General features: G+C 44.1%; 1 protein-coding gene across 1 annotated transcript in view; it reads left to right on the top strand.

Annotated features, from left to right (window-relative positions):
* LOC310799243 (guanine nucleotide-binding protein G(i) subunit alpha-2) overlaps window positions 1–9,527 on the top strand; it is a 112,706-nt gene extending 103,179 nt beyond the window's left edge. Inside the window, exons 6-9 of the mRNA XM_083661814.1 lie at window positions 6,229–6,358; window positions 6,960–7,113; window positions 7,681–7,895; window positions 8,620–9,527. Of these exons, the coding sequence (XP_083517940.1) occupies window positions 6,229–6,358; window positions 6,960–7,113; window positions 7,681–7,871 (475 nt within the window). The 3' untranslated portion in view covers window positions 7,872–7,895; window positions 8,620–9,527. The remainder of the gene's footprint in view (window positions 1–6,228; window positions 6,359–6,959; window positions 7,114–7,680; window positions 7,896–8,619) is intronic.
* The last annotated feature ends 9,993 nt before the right edge of the window (window positions 9,528–19,520 follow it).

The following is a 19,520-nucleotide window of genomic DNA, read 5'->3' as shown; positions in this document are numbered from 1 at the left end:
CACAGCAAGAAGGTTGTGGGTTCGAGTCTCCACCCCCGGTCCTCTCTGTGTGGAGTTTGCATGTTCTCCCCGTGTTTGTGTGGGTGCTGCTCCCGTTTCCTCCCACAGTCCAAAGATATGCTGTGTTTGTGTAGTACCGTAATGTAAACTAGTAAAATGTGTAATATGTATATGATGTATGTGTAACCTATGTTGTGTGTGTAGAGTATATGACTGTGATGATGCTATGTAAAGCCCTTTAAGACATGCTTGTGATAAGGGGCTATAAACATAACTGAACTGAACATCAGCTGCGGACAGAGAGACAAACAAATACACACACTCACACATGCACACACACACTCTGACACATGCACACACATGACCCAATGTATCCTCTCCAGGGGATCATGCCACCTGGTGGAGATAATAACATCCATGGTGTGTGCGTGCGTGCGTGCGTGTTAATGGTATCTACCTCACTGTGACATGAAATCTGAAGTTTGTGGCCATCTTTCACACACACACACACACACACACACACACACACACACACACACACACACACACACACACACACACACAACAATAAAAATACAGTGTATGTATATATATATACAGTATATATATTATGCATCTGATGGAGACATTAAGCACTACCGAGGCATTGGAGGCAGCAGAGGAAATTGCTTGTAAAATATCAAAGCTCAGAAAACGCTTCCTGGCAGTCTTCACTTTTGTTGCTCTTTCACAGCAGTGGAAATGAAAGGTGCACGTGTGCTTGCTTGTATATCTGCTTTTTGCACGCGTCTGTGTGTCATAATGTATGTCTGTGCACGTGTTAAGATATTGCTGTGCAGGGGTTTCACAGACTAGTCAACTAGTCTGTGAAACCCCTAAGGCGACTAGGACTAGTCGACTGTGCATCATAGTCGACTAATCGTTCATCTGTGCTTTTAGGAATAAACAATATAAATAAATACATAAATTGAACATAGATTTGTTTGAATAATCATTTTCTACATGATGCCAGGTTAAATCAACAGAGTTGAAGGTATTTATAGACGTAAAGACTCCCGTCTATGTTGTTGCTGCAGTCAAACAGCTGGTAGCTCAGACAAGTTTCTGGGGTTTAGCGGCTCATTTGTAAACAGCCTCTCAGAGCCAATCAGGACTCTGCTATTTCACATCCCCCCAGTTTGGTCCCGCCTACATTAGTTAACCCTACTGGCTGTTTTTAGAGCTTTTTGACAATAATTGATCATTTTTATCGGGTGGGGGGAAAAATTATGCATCTCCCGTGACTTGTCAACTAGTCGACTGACTACTGTTTGGGAGTAGTCGATGACTACTCAAATGCAGTAGTCGTGAATGACCTACTGTGGATGTTTGTTTCTTTGTAGAGGAAATGATGAAAAGACAAATCCAACTAGCATTTATGTTCACCTCTGGCCATCTTATTAGTGTTGCAGTGCAGTGCTGTATTAGCTGCCTGTACGGTACAGTATGCTGGAGTTGACCGTGCTGTTGAAGTCAACTCTTTGCTCACTGCTACCGTGTGCACAGGAACGTTTTTTTCTTCTTCTTCTTCTTCTTGACGGAGCGTTTTGGATAGCGTTTTGTGCACAGACACACAGAGCTGACCCTGACAGTTAGTAGCTATTGTTAACTAGCTAGCATAACAAGGTAAATAGCAAGTTAACATCAACCCAACAAGATAATCCAATGAATAATTCTCACCCCAAAAAAGCAGATACCGGTATATCTCTCCAGGCTTTGCTTTTAGCGTCTTTTTAGTCCCGCCTCTTCCTCCATTTTGATTTGTGCGGTAAAAAAAAGGTGACATTCATGAGCAGAGCCCTTCTCCAAAAGTTGAACTGTTTTCTACTTGATCAAAAAACGCCGAGAGCGCTGAAATGCCAGGCACTGTGCTGGTAAGAGGAGCACTCCTAGCATCTCTTTACCATAGAAAATGAATTGCAGAAAGGTGCTCGCAGCTCCAGAAATGTTCCCTGTGGACCCTGAGTCAAACTTCTGCTTTAATGAACCAAATTGTGCACAGTTAAAGCTGCTTAGAATTCAGAGAAATAGCATCATGAAAAACAAAGTGTCACTCTGAGAGGAAAATGGTTAGACTTCTATTCTTCCACCACTGCACATTTTCCCTACCTTTAGTCTTATTGCGAGTTGAAATGATCCCTGTCGGGGTTCGATGGCACTGTCCAGACGGCCAGCCTCTCTCATCCGTCTACTGTACATATACCTGCCATCTTCATGAATGAGTCATATGGGATCCTAGTAAACAACAACAAGCCTCCATACCTCAGTCTGTCTTCAGGCCTCAATACCTCAGTCTGTCTTCAGGCCTCAATACCCCAGTCTGTCTTCAGGCCTCCATACCTCAGTCTGTCTTCAGGCCTCCATAGCTCAGTCTGTATTCAGGCCTCAATACCTCAGTCTGTCTTCAGGCCTCCATACCTCAGTCTGTCTTCAGGCCTCCATACCTCAGTCTGTCTTCAGGCCTCAATACCTCAGTCTGTCTTCAGGCCTCCATACCTCAGTCTGTCTTCAGGCCTCCATACCTCAGTCTGTCTTCAGGCCTCCATACCTCAGTCTGTCTTCAGGCCTCCATACCTCAGTCTGTCTTCAGGCCTCCATACCTCAGTCTGTCTTCAGGCCTCCATACCTCAGTCTGTCTTCAGGCCTCCATACCTCAGTCTGTATTCAGGCCTCCATACCATCGACCTATATAAGATGGACGCAATTCCATGGTCCCATAAGTGAAGCCGCTGCATGTTAGATCGCCGCCCTGACGGCTGAATCCAGTATTAGGTCACAAGGCCCGCCTCCCCATGTTAGTGGATGGGAAAATCACAACCGAAATAATCACAGTATACGTCAGATAATTTTTTTCCAAAGGTGGTTTGTATCATTTTAGATAGTCATTATCATGCTAATGCCTGTGCAAGTGGCCATTTTTCTGATCAGTTTGTTTTTAAGTAGTTATTTGACATATAAAAAGGGATAAAAATGGATGATTGACAGCTGTGGCAGCCAGTCTCAAGCCGTCATTGGCTGGACAGGGTCTGCACATAATAGATATATTCGTCACAGACAAGACACACGGCTTTATGTTATCTAACGCTGCCTGGAGGTCGGTGGCTCATGTTGGCTGTGCTGGCTACAGACATCAATGGACCCCAATAAAAAGAACATTGTTTTGAGGAATGAAAACAAATGTTTTGTGCGCGAGGAATTAACGTTGGTTGGGGACTGAAGTAAGTTCAGAAAATATGTGTTTTATGAGTTACTCCAGCTACGTTATAAGTAGGCTACACAATGGTTTTAACATGCAAGCTAGCATTAGCTGCTTGCATGTCGGCTGTTTTTCATATTACTATAACTTAACAACCGATAACGATAGCTGGAATAACACAATAATAGACACATATTTTCAGAACTGACCAGGTTGTCCAACTGACAGGAAATGTGTTTTATAACGTTAACTCCCGTCCCGGGTATAAGATGAGATGAGGGCGGCCTAGTAGTACACAACCACCATTAGCTCATCGCTAACGGGTTAGCATGACATACACAATGGTTTTAACATGCAAGCTAGCATTAGCTGCTTGCTAATCGGCTGTTTTTCATATTACTATAACTTAACAACCGATAACGATAGCTGAAATAACACAATAATAGACACATATTTTCAGAACTGACCAGGTTGTCCAACTGACAGGAAATGTGTTTTATAACGTTAACTCCCGTCCCGGGTATAAGATGAGATGAGGCCTAGTAGTACACAACCACCATTAGCTCATCGCTAACGGGTTAGCATGACATACAAACAGACGTTTTATTTCTTGTAGGCTATTAAAGCAACAAACGTTTTTATATGCATATCTGGGGGAAATGCTTTGACTGTGGGGAATGGATGTTCGTTCTTCACAAGCTGCTCTCTAGTAACGATATACCAGGCAATAGACCAGGCAGCCTGGCTCAGGTCTAGGCTAACGCGGGTACAACAACGTAGCCTCACGGTTACATTTGTTAAACCAACATTTGCACCAAAAGAAATGTAATCATAAAGTTAATCAAAATGCCACGGAAACATTAGGCTAATCAACACAGAGCTGTTCATCCGAGAATTTCCCCCAGTAAGAGAGGAGCCCGGAGGTCTGACTTGTCTGGCTGATACAACCATTGACAGTACAACTCAATCTCCGACAACGGAGAACGTTACAGGCTGCAGTACCCACAACACCAGCAAACAACGTTGCGTAAAGCGTCAAGGTTAGATTTGTAACACCAACATTTGCTCCAAAAGGAATTAAATCATAAAGTTAATCAAAATGCCACGAAAACATTAGGCTAGACACAGCAATCCCCCCAGTGAGGCTGTTGTCTTGACTGAGGCCTGCCTCCACTTCCGGCCCGCGCTGAGAGCACAGCAGCAGCCCGGAGGTCTGAATCTCCGACAACCAAAATCAGATTTTCGTACAGGCGTCATTTTGATAAACTGATCTCATAGTGGGAATCTTCCTGGTTACTTTTGGCGAGACAAAAAATATTACAACTTAAAGTGTAATATTTACAGAGCTAGACTGTATATAAATACCAATACACAACGCACTGTGCGCATTCTAGAAACAGCAGCTCTACATAAGAAAGTTCAGAGGGGCGTGGAGCTCTCACAGGTTCTCAATCAAAGGCGCTACTGCGCATGCTCTGGTTCACTGATCTGGCCGGATTTTGGCTTCAATACACATACAGGGCGGAGATACGGACGCTCTCTCCATTCATATTATAACTCAATGCTCCATACCTCAGTCTGTCTTCAGGCCTCCATACCTCAGTCTGTCTTCAGGCCTCCATACCTCAGTCTGTCTTCAGGCCTCCATACCTCAGTCTGTCTTCAGGCCTCCATACCTCAGTCTGTCTTCAGGCTGCCCGTTGCCACAGTAATGGCACTGTTCTAAAATGCCAACAAATGGCGGGGAAATTTGGAGGTCTGTGCCGTGAAGGCCTTGTCCTGAACCGAGTGAGGGAGAGGGAAGATGCACTCAGGACGGGGAGAGGGAAAGACTGGAGGGTAGAGTGGATGCTTTGTCAGTAAAATGTGTTGTTTGTGCTGTGTTCAGTCTTTACCGCTGTCTGTCTATAAGAACAGCACAGTGACTCTGTCTGTTTGTGCTGTGTTCAGTCTTTAGCGCTGTCTGTCTATAAGAACAGCACAGTGACTCTGTCTGTTTGTGCTGTGTTCAGTCTTTAGCGCTGTCTGTCTATAAGAACAGCACAGTGACTCTGTGCTGTGTTCAGTCTTTAGCGCTGTCTGTCTATAAGAACAGCACAGTGACTGTGTCTGTTTGTGCTGTGTTCAGTCTTTAGCGCTGTCTGTCTATAAGAACAGCACAGTGACTCTGTTTGTGCTGTGTTCAGTCTTTAGCGCTGTCTGTCTATAAGAACAGCACAGTGACTCTGTTTGTGCTGTGTTCAGTCTTTAGCGCTGTCTGTCTATAAGAACAGGACAGTGACTCTGTCTGTGCTGTGTTCAGTCTGTACCGCTGTCTGTCTATAAGAACAGCACAGTGACTGTGTGTGTCTGTGCTGTGTTCAGTCTGTACCGCTGTCTGTCTATAAGAACAGCACAGTGACTGTGTGTGTGCTGTGTTCAGTCTGTACCGCTGTCTGTCTATAAGAACAGTGACTGTGTGTGTGCTGTGTTCAGTCTGTACCGCTGTCTGTCTATAAGAACAGCACAGTGACTGTGTGTGCTGTGTTCAGTCTGTACCGCTGTCTGTCTATAAGAACAGCACAGTGACTGTGTGTGCTGTGTTCAGTCTGTACCGCTGTCTGTCTATAAGAACAGCACAGTGACTGTGTGTGCTGTGTTCAGTCTTTAGCGCTGTCTGTCTATAAGAACAGCACAGTGACTGTGTGTGTTTGTGCTGTGTTCAGTCTTTAGCGCTGTCTGTCTATAAGAACAGCACAGTGACTGTGTGTGCTGTGTTCAGTCTTTAGCGCTGTCTGTCTATAAGAACAGCACAGTGACTCTGTCTGTGCTGTGTTCAGTCTTTAGCGCTGTCTGTCTATAAGAACAGCACAGTGACTGTGTGTGTGCTGTGTTCAGTCTTTAGCGCTGTCTGTCTATAAGAACAGCACAGTGACTGTGTGTGTGCTGTGTTCAGTCTTTAGCGCTGTCTGTCTATAAGAACAGCACAGTGACTGTGTGTGTGCTGTGTGCAGGATGTTCGATGTGGGCGGCCAGCGGTCGGAGAGGAAGAAGTGGATCCACTGCTTCGAGGGAGTCACAGCCATCATCTTCTGTGTGGCCATGAGCGCTTATGACCTGGTGCTGGCTGAGGACGAGGAGATGGTCAGTCCACTGCACACTCTGCTGGCCACACCTGGCTTCATATTCACTTAGATTTAAACACCGCTACACACACACACACACACACACACACATGCATTTTCTGACTTTCGCTAGCATATTTATACATAGGTAAACATACCGTACATAAGACAAACACAACATATCAGCAGATCACACACACACACACACACACACACACACACACACACACACACACACACACACACACACACACACACACACACACACACACACACACACACACACACACACACACACACACACACACACACACACACCTACAGTATGTCTGCATATCTGCCCAACTACCAGAATTACTATTGTCTCTGTTCTTGTATATCTTGTATACGTTTAGTTTTGTGTACCGGTATGTTTTGTATAAGTCTGTCTTGTCTATGTCTTCGACTCACTTGTACTGTTAATTGTTTGCACACACACACACACACACACACACACACACACACACACAGCAGTCCATACTGCAAAATGGGGGGGATTCAACAAAGTGATTTCTTTCATGTGCCCTAGTTGTGCCCTGTAATGATCTGTTCGTCGCCACGTTTCTGCCTGTCCCACGCAGAACCGCATGCACGAGAGCATGAAGCTGTTTGACTCCATCTGCAATAACAAGTGGTTCACAGAGACCTCCATCATCCTGTTCCTCAACAAGAAGGACCTGTTTGAGGAGAAGATCGCCCACAGCCCTCTGACCATCTGTTTCCCCGAGTACTCTGGTACAGTAGGACCTTCTCAATCATCGCACTGCAGGCCAGGACTGACTGACATCTGACTGTTTGCATTTAGTGCTGTTTTGTTTGTTTTCTTTTGAGCAACCAAATAAGAACAATGCAAAAAAAAACAATTTAAAAAAGTCATATATTGTCTAATTTAGCTTTACAATATTATTTTTCTTCAACCGAGTGAAAAATTCTGCCAATGGGGTCAAATAATTCCACTTGTTTCCAATTTAATTTTACTTATCTGTCAGTATCTTGAAACAAGGTAGAATCAGGCAGGTAATCAGGTTCACTAGCATCAAGAAAACCACAATTCAATAACATTTCCATTGGAAGCAGTTGAAATTGTCTGACCCCGCTGGCAGGTTTCCAATTTCTTTCACCGGAAAATAATATTTTGACTCGGTACTAAAATTAAGTCAAATCAATGTTTTGCGTTTCGTCTTAACATCTTCTGTCTATTAATGACCAGATTTGGAGAAAAGGGTTCCATAGCGTTCTAAGCTGGATGCCTGAGGGGAGTCTCCAACTCACCGACTTCTCCTAACTCTCCATCTCCCTCAGGCCCTAACAAGTACGAGGAGGCCCAGGCCTACATCCAGACCAAATTTGAGGACCTGAACAAGAAGAAGGACACCAAGGAGATCTACACCCACTTCACCTGCGCCACCGACACCAAGAACGTGCAGTTTGTGTTCGACGCCGTGACCGACGTCATCATCAAGAACAACCTGAAGGACTGCGGTCTCTTCTAGAGTGAAGTGTGGGGAGGGGTCAAGGTGAGCCAGTAGGAAAGTCGCTGCGTTACGGCTCCGTGCAGCTGCCTGAACAGACCCACACCCATGTAATCTGTCAGACGCATGCAGCATCCGACAAAAATAGAACAGGTGCGTATTTTTTACGTACCGCGTGTATTGCCCATCTCTTAACACGGGCGGGAGTCTGTTCCGGCCGTTTTACCGGATCCGCACGGAGCCGTACCGCATCTGGTGTACACTGAGTTTAAAGCTCTCTCACTAGTTACACAATAGAGTGCCTGCCGGGATTACCTATTTTTTGTAGACCAACCTGGCTGGAAGTTGGCCCCTCGTCTCGAAGTCAATGGGATTTTGTTATGGCACTTTTGTGGTTAACCAAAGTTTATGAAACAGAGATCTTTATCTTCAGCAAGATAATCTTCACAAATGAACACCACTTTTATGTTTTTTGAAGCATAAATGCGATTGCAATTCAAAAATCATGAAAAATGGTGTTCATTATCTTGCTGAACAACGTTCAAGTTTCAGAAACTTTTGTTATCCACATACCTTATTTCAGGCATCTAGTCGAAATACAATAAATAATAATAATAATAATAATTATTATTATTATTATAACAACAACATTGACTTTGAGATGAGCGAACCAGGCAATGCTGCTAACTTCCGGGCTTTAGGACTCCTTCCTGCGGCACTCTGTGAAGCCTGTTTGAAATGACTGACTTGTTTTTGTTTGTTTGAACAGTTACTTGAACAGTTCTGATGACCAGACAGATGGGGGAATAGACACATGACTGCACTGGCCAACCACGATTTCTGCTTCGATCTGCTTTTTATATAAAGACACCTAAGAGACTGAGAACTCCACGAGCCTCGCAGAATTTCAATGATTGCTGATCCAGTTGCTCGTATTGTTAACTCTTTGGGCTATGACCACAAATCAACATTTATTATTGTATTTTTGTTGTTCTTTTTCTTCTTTGTTTATTTTCAATTACTAGAGGAGGCAAAGGAAAATGTTTTTTATATAAATGCATACATTTTACGTTTAGAGATTCTGATGTGCAAATTATGAAACTTTTAATCACATGAAGCTTATTTTTTAAGAAAAAGAAAGCACAGGCATGGACAGAATATGATCGAAAAAGGAAAGTACTTTTTTTTTAAATAATGTTTACATAAGTTCATCATTCATAGCCAGCCATATTGTCTTGCATGACTCAAGATGGCAAATATATTAGCTCTGTAATCTGCACAAATTATCTTAACATTCCTACAAAAAAGAAAAGAAAAAAAAAGACAAAGTTGAAAAGGAGAAAAAAAAATTGCTTCACAACCAGGGGGAAAGTATTGCAAAATTCTAACTGATATTTAAAGTATGTGTGTACCTAACATTCTATTACTTTTTATTGTACCAGTTTTCATGTCTGTTGCAGTATGTTTGTGCCTTCAGATATGCTTTCAGTACTGTTTTGACCGACTGTGCGCCTATATTTTTCTTCCAGTTTCTGCATACCACCTATGGATATATACCGTACTGATTATTAATGAGATACAAAATCTAATTGAGGAAAGGGTTAGTGTTTTTGGTAAATATTAAAATGCTTTAAAGTCCTATATGATTTAATTTAAATAAAAGTAGAGATCACCTGACTATGTACATTGTTTTTCCTCTAGTTTGTTACAAATGTACTTTCAACGTGTTGATCATTGGTAGTGGTTTTAAGTTATTAGTGGTGAAACAACATTGATGGAACTCATGTTTCATGGTGACAATAGGCTGTAATTGAAGCACACTGTAGGCTTTACACGTGCCTCTTTGTACTGGTACTCCACGGAAGGCTCTCGTTACAAACTTTGATACGACGGAAGAGAGCGCAGGTTCTGGAAAATCATAACTTCCGTGATGGCACTGTTCTAAAAAGGAGTTGGTTGAAATTTCACACCGTTAATCAAACTGAAAGTGTGTTCTAATCAAGTGGATCTCAACCATAAACCAATGAAGGCCCAAGAGTGCTTTATTCCTACCCAACACTACAGCAGCTGGTTTGGTATAAACATGTTTTGGAAACACTGCTTGTGTGTGCCCTCCTCACGCATTGAAATTCACCTCGGGTGAATGATAGGATACGGCAGCTTCCCTGAGAGATTGTAGGTTATCAGCTTACCTTAGGCTAAAGCAGACTATTTGAAATGCTTAGTAGTGGTATAGTATACAGTATGTAAACCGTGAAATACATGTATGCTGACCTGGATCTTGAGCTTTCCCATCAAACCGCTGAATGAGGGGAAATAGATTAAAAGTGGGTCAGTGCTCTGGTTCAGGCGTCAATTCAATGCGGACAAATTCACAGTTGACATTGTGCCCAATGATTTCATTCCAGGAGGCTGACTTTAGACAGGCTGAGGGTGCCACCTAGTGAATACTTTTGGGATGGAGGGAGTCATTGATGCAGACTAGAGTGCGGAAAAATCATACAGAATGCAATAATAACCAGGAAGCTCAATTTCTAGTCCAAGTCAAGCGCATGCAATCAATCAATGTGTCTGATATTGTGATTTACCACACAACACATCACAACAGTCAACTCAACACAGGTTCAGCCGCACCATGGAGAGCTCCATAGTGGAGAAGCACATAGGTGAGCGGAGTTTGAATCAGCCAGTGATGAACTCTGGAATAGCACACAGCTGAGCAGAGTTGGAATCAGCCACTCAAGTGGGCTATGAAAACCCTCTGTGGAGAGAGGAGAGGCTGCATCCCAACTCTGAGCGAGGCCTGTCAAAATGGCCAGTCACACAGGGACGGCTATAAAGCTTCCAAATGGCTCTATATTTGCATGTAGTTTTATATACAATGTGATATCATCTATCATTTGTTTCATAAATGAATCCATGTAGCCTATGTAAAAAAAAAATCTCTGAATATTGATCGTAAAGAATAAAGAAAAAAAATAGGCCAAGCAGAGTGTGGCTATATGAGGCATCAGCCGAGCAGCATTTTGGTAAACAAACCGGTCACTGGGTGGCAACGGCAATGGAACCCTATGGAGCCCAAGTTGCCCAAGTGGCGCGAGGCTTTTGTGTCTGACTCTAGCAGTAAAATGGTCGGATTAATGGAGGGTCGACATTATGAGACTACAATGATAAAACTCGCCGTAGACATCAATGGTCGGATTAGCGGGTGGTCGGAGTTATGTGTAGTCTGACCTATGGGGTGTCGTACTAACGCGTGGACCCCCCAGCGGACTCTGTTTACATTTTAAAAACTGCGACAGTTCACACAACTTTAACACGACATGCATAGGCCTACATCAAACTCTTGAGCTACTTCTGCTCTCACGAATGTCAAAATATAAGCGATGTCATGTAGCCTATAGTTTTTGAGATATTAACGTTTGTTTGGCACAACTCATACTATTAACCATAGATACTATTAACTGCCGCGGGGTTCCGCATTTCTGGGTGGCAATTGACGTCACGCTCGGCTGATTTGTCCTATAGCCTACATCTCCTCAGGTGTTGGGCAAGTTACTGAAAATGGGTAATTAGTTTACAGTAACTATGGCAGTGTCCGAAACTCATTTGATCATCATAATTCACGAGGCTATTATGATCAACACACAAAACTACATGGGGAATAGCCCCGCCCCCACCCCGGTGCCGCAAGGCACTCTGGGTATTGTTGTGATGATTGAAGCTCAGTTCGTTAGCAGTAGCTTATTGTTCCCCGGTTATATACTTGCAGACGTTTAATTTACATACATATGTATTCGTGATATCACGAATGCATCAAGTAGAACCGGGGCTCCGTTAACTCAGAGGAAGAAACAGCTCCTCTCTTATGGACTCAGATGAATGGTTTAGCTGTGAAGCTAACGTTAGCTGGAAGCTATTTGAGCTGCCTTTGAAGGATAAAGGAGCTGAGAGCGGTGGTGAAGCAGCGCCTAATTGCGGCTGTTGAAGAGATATCTGGGCTGTTTGAAAGATGATAGCAGAGAACGAGGATGAAGCTACACGTTCGCAGGAGGAGATCGACCGACAACGAAAACTGTTGGACCCTGTGCGGTTACACAGAGAAGCCTTGCCTCCAGACCACCAGCAGCTGTTGGTCATTGGGGAGGGGGTTCCCGCTGAGCGGCAGGAGTGGAGCCCCAGCCTGCACCAGGTGGACCCAGAACCCCCACACATTAAAGAGGAACAGGGGGAACTCTGGACCAGTCAGGAGGGAGAACAGCTTCAGGAGGACCCAGAGCCTCCACACATTAAAGAGGAACAGGTTGAACTCTGGACCAGTCGGGAGGGAGAGCAATTTATTTGTTCAGTCTGTGGTAAAGGTTTTGGTCAAAAAGGATCCTTGAAGACACACATGATAATCCACACAGGAGGAGATAAACAATGTATTTGTTCAATCTGTGGTAAAGGTTTTGGTCGTAAAGCAGACTTGAAGACACACATGATAGTCCACACAGGAGATAAACAATTTATATGTTCAGTCTGTGGTAAAGGTTTTGGTCAAAACGGATCCTTGAAAAGACACATGATAATCCACACAGGAGATAAACAATTTATTTGTGCCTTCTGTGGTAAAGCTTTTGGGCAAAAAGGAAACTTGAAGACACACATGGTAGTTCACACAGGAGACAAAGAATTTAATTGTTCATTCTGTGGTCAAGGTTTTTGTCAAAAAGCATCCTTGAAGACACACATGGTAGTCCACACAGGAGATAAACAATTTAATTGCTCAGTCTGTAGTAAAGGTTTTGGTAGAAAGGAACACTTGAAGAGACACATGAGAGTCCACACAGGAGAGAAACAATTTATTTGTTCAGACGCTGTGCGTTTACACAGAGAAGCCTTGCCTCCAGACCACCAGCAGCTGTTGGTCATTGGGGAGGGGGTTCCCGCTGAGCAGCAGGAGTGGAGCCCCAGCCTGCACCAGGTGGACCCAGAACCCCCACACATTAAAGAGGAACAGGAGGAACTCTGGACCAGTCAGGAGGGAGAGCAGCTTCAGGAGGACCCAGGGCCCCCACACATTAAAGAGGAACAGGAGGAACTCTGGACCAGTCAGGAGGGAGAGCAGCTTCAGGAGGACCCAGAGCCCCCACACATTAAAGAGGAACAGGAGGAACTCTTGACCATCAGTCGGGAGGGAGAAGAGCTCCAAGTTCTGGAGGAGGCTGATATCACAAAGTTCACTGCTGTTCCTGTGAAGAGTGAAGACGAGGAAGAGAAAGCTCAGTCCTCACAGCTTCATCAAAGCCAAACTGAAAACAGAGAGGAGCCTCTACCCAGCAGCTCAACTGAACAGATGAAAACAGAAGCTGATGGAGAGGACTGTGGAGTATCAGAACCAGCCAGGAACTTATATCTTCCAGCTAATAATTCACAACCAACTAGTGATGACAAGAGTTTAGAGTCTTCTGAGACTGAAGACCGTGATGATGAATGGATGGAAACTAGTGAACCTCAGTCAGGCTTATATTCACAGAAAAACTCTGAGGTTCTTGGGAAGAAACACCTCAGCTGCTCAGTTTGTGGTAAACGTTTTGGTAATACAGCAAACTTGAAGACACACATGATAGTCCACACAGCTGAGAAACCATTTAATTGCTCAGTCTGTGGTAAAGGTTTTGGTCATAAAAGACACTTGAAGAGACACATGATAATCCACACAGGAGAGCAAAAATTTATTTGTTCAGTCTGTGGTAAAGGTTTTGGTCAAAAAGGATCCTTGAAGATACACATGATAATCCACACCGGAGGAGATAAACAATGTATTTGTTCAGTCTGTGGTAAAGGTTTTGGTCGAAAAGCAGACTTGAAGACACACATGATAGTCCACACAGGAGATAAACAATTTATTTGTTCAGTCTGTGGTAAAGGTTTTGGTCAAAACGGATCCTTGAAAAGACACATGATAATCCACACAGGAGATAAACAATGTATTTGTGCATTCTGTGGTAACGCTTTTGGCCAAAAAGGAAACTTGAAGGCACACATGATAGTTCACACAGGAGACAAAGAATTTAATTGTTCATTCTGTGGTAAAGGTTTTTGTCAAAAAGGATCCTTGAAGACACACATGATAGTCCACACAGGAGATAAACAATTTAATTGCTCAGTCTGTGGTAAAGGTTTTGGTTCTAAAACACACTTGAAGATACACATGGTAGTCCACACAGGAGATAAACCATTTGTTTGCTCTCTCTGTGGTAAAGGTTTTGGTCGAAAGGAAAACTTGAAGACACACATGAGAGTCCACACAGGAGAGAAACAATTTATTTGCTCAGTCTGTGGTAAAGGTTTTGGTCATACAGGATCCTTGAAGACACACATGATAATCCACACAGGTGAGACACAATTTAATTGCTCAGTCTGTGGTAAAGGTTTTAGTCGTGAAGAAGACTTGAAGAGACACATGGTAATCCACACAGGAGAGAAACAATTTATTTGCTCAGTCTGTGGTAAAGGTTTTGGTCGTAAAGGATCCTTGAAGACACACATGAAAATCCACACAGGAGAGTAAACATTTAATTCATGGTTTCCACGGCCATGGAAAACCTGGCAAAGTCAAATTTCAAAATCTTGTTTTCCAGGCCTGGTAAAGTCATGGAATTAGTCAAATCCATGAAGGTTTAGGAAAAGTCATGAAATGTTGTGTGTACTGTGTAATGAAATTGTTACAGTTATGTGACCAGCCATCGAGCATGGCTGGTCACATAACTGTAACTCTACTGTCATCTATACTCTCTCTCCCCCTCCCTCTGGGGTTTCTGCTCTAAACACCTAAACACCGAGTAGATCAGTCCTGGCTAGGGTTAAATGGAGGCTGGAGTAGAGAGCATTCAGATCTCTCTGACCCACACAGCTCCTGGAGAGACCCTTCTCACGGGGGGCATTTTGTCTCGAAAAGGCAGGGTAAACACAGGTGCAAGCAAAACACAAATGAGGGTTTCCAACTTCCATGATTGGAATTTCTATTTCTATTTTGGTATTTGGAAACCCTCATTAGTGTTTTGCTTGCACCTGTGTTTATTCTGCCTTTTCGACACAAAATGGCCCCCGTGAAAAGGGTCTATCTCTCCTCTCCAGTGGTAACTTTTCTTGGTTACTTTCTTTGTTATTTTAGTTTAGGCTGGAGTCCCCGGGTACTCCTGTTTTCGCTTTAGTTATAGTTGAGCTTTTCTTGTTTTACAGGCTTTATGTTTGGCCGGATCTCCAGTCTTTTTGGTTTGTATCATTTGTGACTTGGAATATTTTTGTGTTGGTTTAAATAAAAATTCTTTAAAATTTGCAAACCATGTCTGCGTCCTTAATGTGTTTTGGTCTTCTGTTGAGCCATTTTGTTGTTATACTTTGAAGGCTGTAACACAGTAATCTTCCCGTGGATAACCTTCCATGTAATGTAACATAAAGGCAAATTGTTTCTCTCTAGCTGTTGATGTAACGTACACGGACAGAGGCTGTGTGTGTGCATCAACATTGAAACTATGACGCCACAGGTCTCTTTCTGAGGAATTGTAGCATTGCATCAGTTACAGTTGATCAGTGTTTCTCACGCCACAATAGAGTTTGACTGCCACATATATTAATTTCAATTTAACCTCTTCATTTTGCTCTCAGAGTGCACCAGATTGATGCATCTTACTTTAAAATGTACAACATTTTCTTTCAAGAGGGTCCAGGGTCTATCCACCATGATCTCTCCAAATCCTCAGGGAAACACTGTTGTGTGCATGTGTGAGTGAGCGAGTGAGCATGTTATTGTTATACATACTTTTTTTTTAAGTTTAAATAAAGCTTGCCTTTGGGTTAGTCACGCAATTTATTCTCTTGAGCTTTATTCCTTCCCAGCCTATCTGAATTCTGTTGTATTGATATAGTGGATAGAAGTTATGGCAAACTAAGACGTTTAGTTTTGCAATCTCAAACTCAAAATGTATAGTAATTGTGTTAGTTGAAGGTGTGTCGTTGATGTAATCGGTTACAGCTCGAAGTGGCGATGGGGTCTTGAAATTTATTGGAAGGGTCTTGAAAAAGTCTTGGGGAAAAAAAAGAGAAAGAGCCAATGTCAAAAATATGTCAGACATAGAAACCATGTCAGAAACATGTAAAAAAAAAAAAAAAGCACAGCATTTAAGTTACCCTATCTACAATCAAGTTAAATAAAATAAGATAAGAAATTGCACCTGTAATTTACACCTGTAAGCACACATGTTCTATGTGGCCAAAATGGACATTGTGCAACATATAACAATATAAAGTGACATAAAGATTGTGCAACAGCAACGATGAAATGTGAACATATGTGAACATGTGCTTATTTGGCAAAAGGACTCACTACTAAAGGCTTGCAGCCAATTAAATTAGGCATAGTTTGGTTGCTAAGAAATTGACATATGTCCGTTTGCAAGATGTGCGTCTATATTTCTCATTCTCTCCCCACCTCCTCCCTCCCCCTGCTCTCTTCTCCCCCACACCCCCCCCTTCCCCTCTCCTGCTCTCTCCTCTTGCTCCTTCCCCACCTCCTATACCCTCCAGCATCTCCCATTCCCTCCCCACCCCATCACTCTCTCACATTCCCCCTGCTCTTCTCCCTTCTCCTGCTCTCTCCTCTGCTCTCTCTTCATTTCTATATTTTCTATATTATCAATTGTTCAAATGTTATCTTTATTCTGTATATTCTTGTTACTGTTGTGTCAGCTAGAATTAGCTAGACATACTTTCTGTGAAGCCCTCTGAGACATGCTTGTGAATTAGGGCTATATAAATAAATTTGACTTGACTTGACTTGACATGAAATGAGGGTTCACCAGCGTATCTATGGGTGTGGAGGAGAGAGGGAGAGGGAGTGAAAGGAGGAGTCTGCTCTCCCTGCATGTATGTGATTTATATGCTAATTGCAGTGGGCACAAAAGAGCTCCTGTAACGCTCTTTAGTGCAGGAGAGCTGCCGGAGCCTCTGACTGAACATACTCTGTTGTCCAGTCAGTAGGTCATGTAGGGGGTGTGTCACATTGTCCATTATTTTGAGCACTTTCTCCAGCATCCTCCTCTCCACCACCACCTCCAGGGGCTCCAGAGTAGTTCCCAGCACAGAGCCAGCTCTCTTTATCAGTTTGTTCAGTTTCTTGGAGTCTCTGGCTCTGATACTGCTGCTCCAACTGGTGGCTGCGAAAAGGATGGCACTTGCCACAACAGACTGGTAGAAGGTCTGCAACATCCTGCTGCACACATTGAAGGAACCGAGCTTCCTCAAGAAATAGAGTCTGCTCTGCCCCTTCTTGTGTACAGCCTTGGCGTTGCAGCACCAGTCCAGTCTCTTGTCCAGGTGGACGCCCAGGTATTTATAGCTGTCCACCCTCACCACCTCCTCACCCCCGATAAAAACAGGGTCCGGCTCAGTCCTGGTCCTACCAAAGTCCACCACCATCTCCCTGGTTTTGGACACATTTAGGAGGAGGTGGTTGTTATCACACCATTCCACAAAGCAGTCCACCAGTTCCTTGTACTCCGTCCCCCCCCCTTCCCCTGACACAACCCACAACTGCAGTCATCAGAATATTTCTGGAGATGACAGGACTCTGAGTTGAATTGAAAGTCTGAGGTGTACAGGGCAAAGAGGAAGGGTGAGAACACAGTCCCCTGTGGTGCTCCTGTGCTGCTAACCACCTGGTCGGACACACAGCCCTTCAACCGGACAAACTGTGGTCTGTCCGACAGGTAGTCAATAATCCAGGAGGTTGTGGAGGCGTCCACCTGCATCACTTCGAGCTTCTCACGCAGCAGTGCAGGCTGGATGGTGTTAAAGGCACTGGAGAAATAAAAAAAAACATGATCCTCACAGTGCTTCCTGCTGTGTTGAGGTGAGAGTGGGCCCGCTGAAGCAGGTAGATGATGGCGTCGTCAACTCCAACCTTGGGGCGGTAGGCGAACTGCAGTGGATCCAGGAAGGGGGTCACCTGCGGTCTGAGATGTGCTAACATCAGTCTCTCCAGGACCTTCATGATGTGCGATGTCAGTGCCACCGGTCTGTAATCATTCAGGGCAGCTGGGTAAGCCTTCTTAGGAACCGGAACAAGGCATGAGGTCTTCCACAGCACCGGAACCTTCTCTAGGCTCAGACTGATGTTGAACAGGTGCTGTAGGACCCCACATAGCTGTCCTGCGCAGGTCTTCAGGACCCTGGCGCAGATACCATCCGGACCTGCAGCCTTGTTCCGTTTCAGCTTCTCCAACTGCCTCTTGACCTGTCTGCTGGAGACGGACAGTCTGATGGTGGAGGAAGCGGGGGGCTCAGTTGGAGATGTTAAGGTTCTGAAGTCCAGTGCGGCTGGGGACCGGGGGGGAGGCAGCTGGAGATCCTGTGCTGAACCTATTGAAGAAGATGTTCATCTCATTGGCTCTGTCCAGGCTTCCCTCAGCCTGTTCCCCCTTTGCCTTGAAGCCGGTGATCTTTTTCATCCCGGCCCACACTTCCCTTGTGTTGTTCTTCTCCTGGAGCTTGTTTTCCAGTTTTTTCCTGTATGCCTCCCTGCCCTCCCTCAGTCTCACTTTCAGTTCTTTCTGGACGCTCCTCGGTGACTTCCTGTCCCCCTCTCTGAATGCCCTCTTCTTTTTGTTCAGGAGTTCCTTCAGGTCACTGGTGATCCAGGGTTTGATGTTGGGGAAACATTTCACTGTCTGACATGGCTTCCATTGATACATAAGGAGGACTTGGACTGAGTCATGGTCTGACCCTTGATGGACTCCACTGCTAGGTATTGTCGAGGAAAGGCGGTCGTGATCTTACTAGCTTCATCGCTGAAGGCTCGGTTGTGGGTCAGGACCTTTGTGGTGTGTTGGCTGGTAAGCACTGTTGGAAGGTAAGAACTGGGTTACAAGAATCAGGATTAGATCACAAATGAATTTGAGCAATGTAATAAAACTGCAATGTGTATTATAGCATGCAGAGAAGCAGAATATTGCCTCCTTGGCTTTTTTTTTTTTACTTTCATCTTAAAAAGTATATATTTTTGTCTTAATGACTACAGTAGACATAATAGGCAGATTTTACATTAGGCCATTCCAACAGTCACCAGCCTCCATGACATGCACCAGAGAAGAATCTAACAACCTACCTTTTTTAGCTAGGTCCGTCTCTCCATAGTGGGTGTCCCCTCTTACTTTGGGGCTATAGATGGGGGAGCTGGGAGGGTCTGCTAGGAGGTCAAGGCTGGGCGGGAGCCCGGGGTTATCACTGGCCACAGAAGAAAAACTGCTCTCCGAAGCTAGCGATGAGCATGACCTGGTGTCAGATGACTTGCGTAGCTTCCCCTTGAAGAAGTCTTTCACCTTACTCTTACTCTTCTCTTCTACTACATGTACCTCTCCTCCAACATGTCTCATTAAGTGGATACGAGGAAAGGAGTTTTTAGTTTCAAGATATCTTTATTACATTCAGGCATGAAAAAGGACAACCATGGGTCCTTCACAGATACAGGAAGTGACTGGAAGTTCGGGCAAAGACCGTACTAGATAAGAAGTGACAACATAAGCGCAGCAGCAGAGCTACGCCTCCGCCATTTTGGCCCCTAAGGAAACTAGTGAACCGTCAGGCAGGCAAGGCCACACAGCATTTACATTTGCTGTAAAAATTCAC

Source organism: Poromitra crassiceps, assembly GCF_964638095.1.
Source record: "Poromitra crassiceps genome assembly, chromosome: 27".
Lineage (NCBI taxonomy): Eukaryota > Metazoa > Chordata > Actinopteri > Beryciformes > Melamphaidae > Poromitra > Poromitra crassiceps.
Note: the sequence above shows the minus strand (reverse complement) of the source record. Positions and strands in the feature narration are given on the sequence as shown.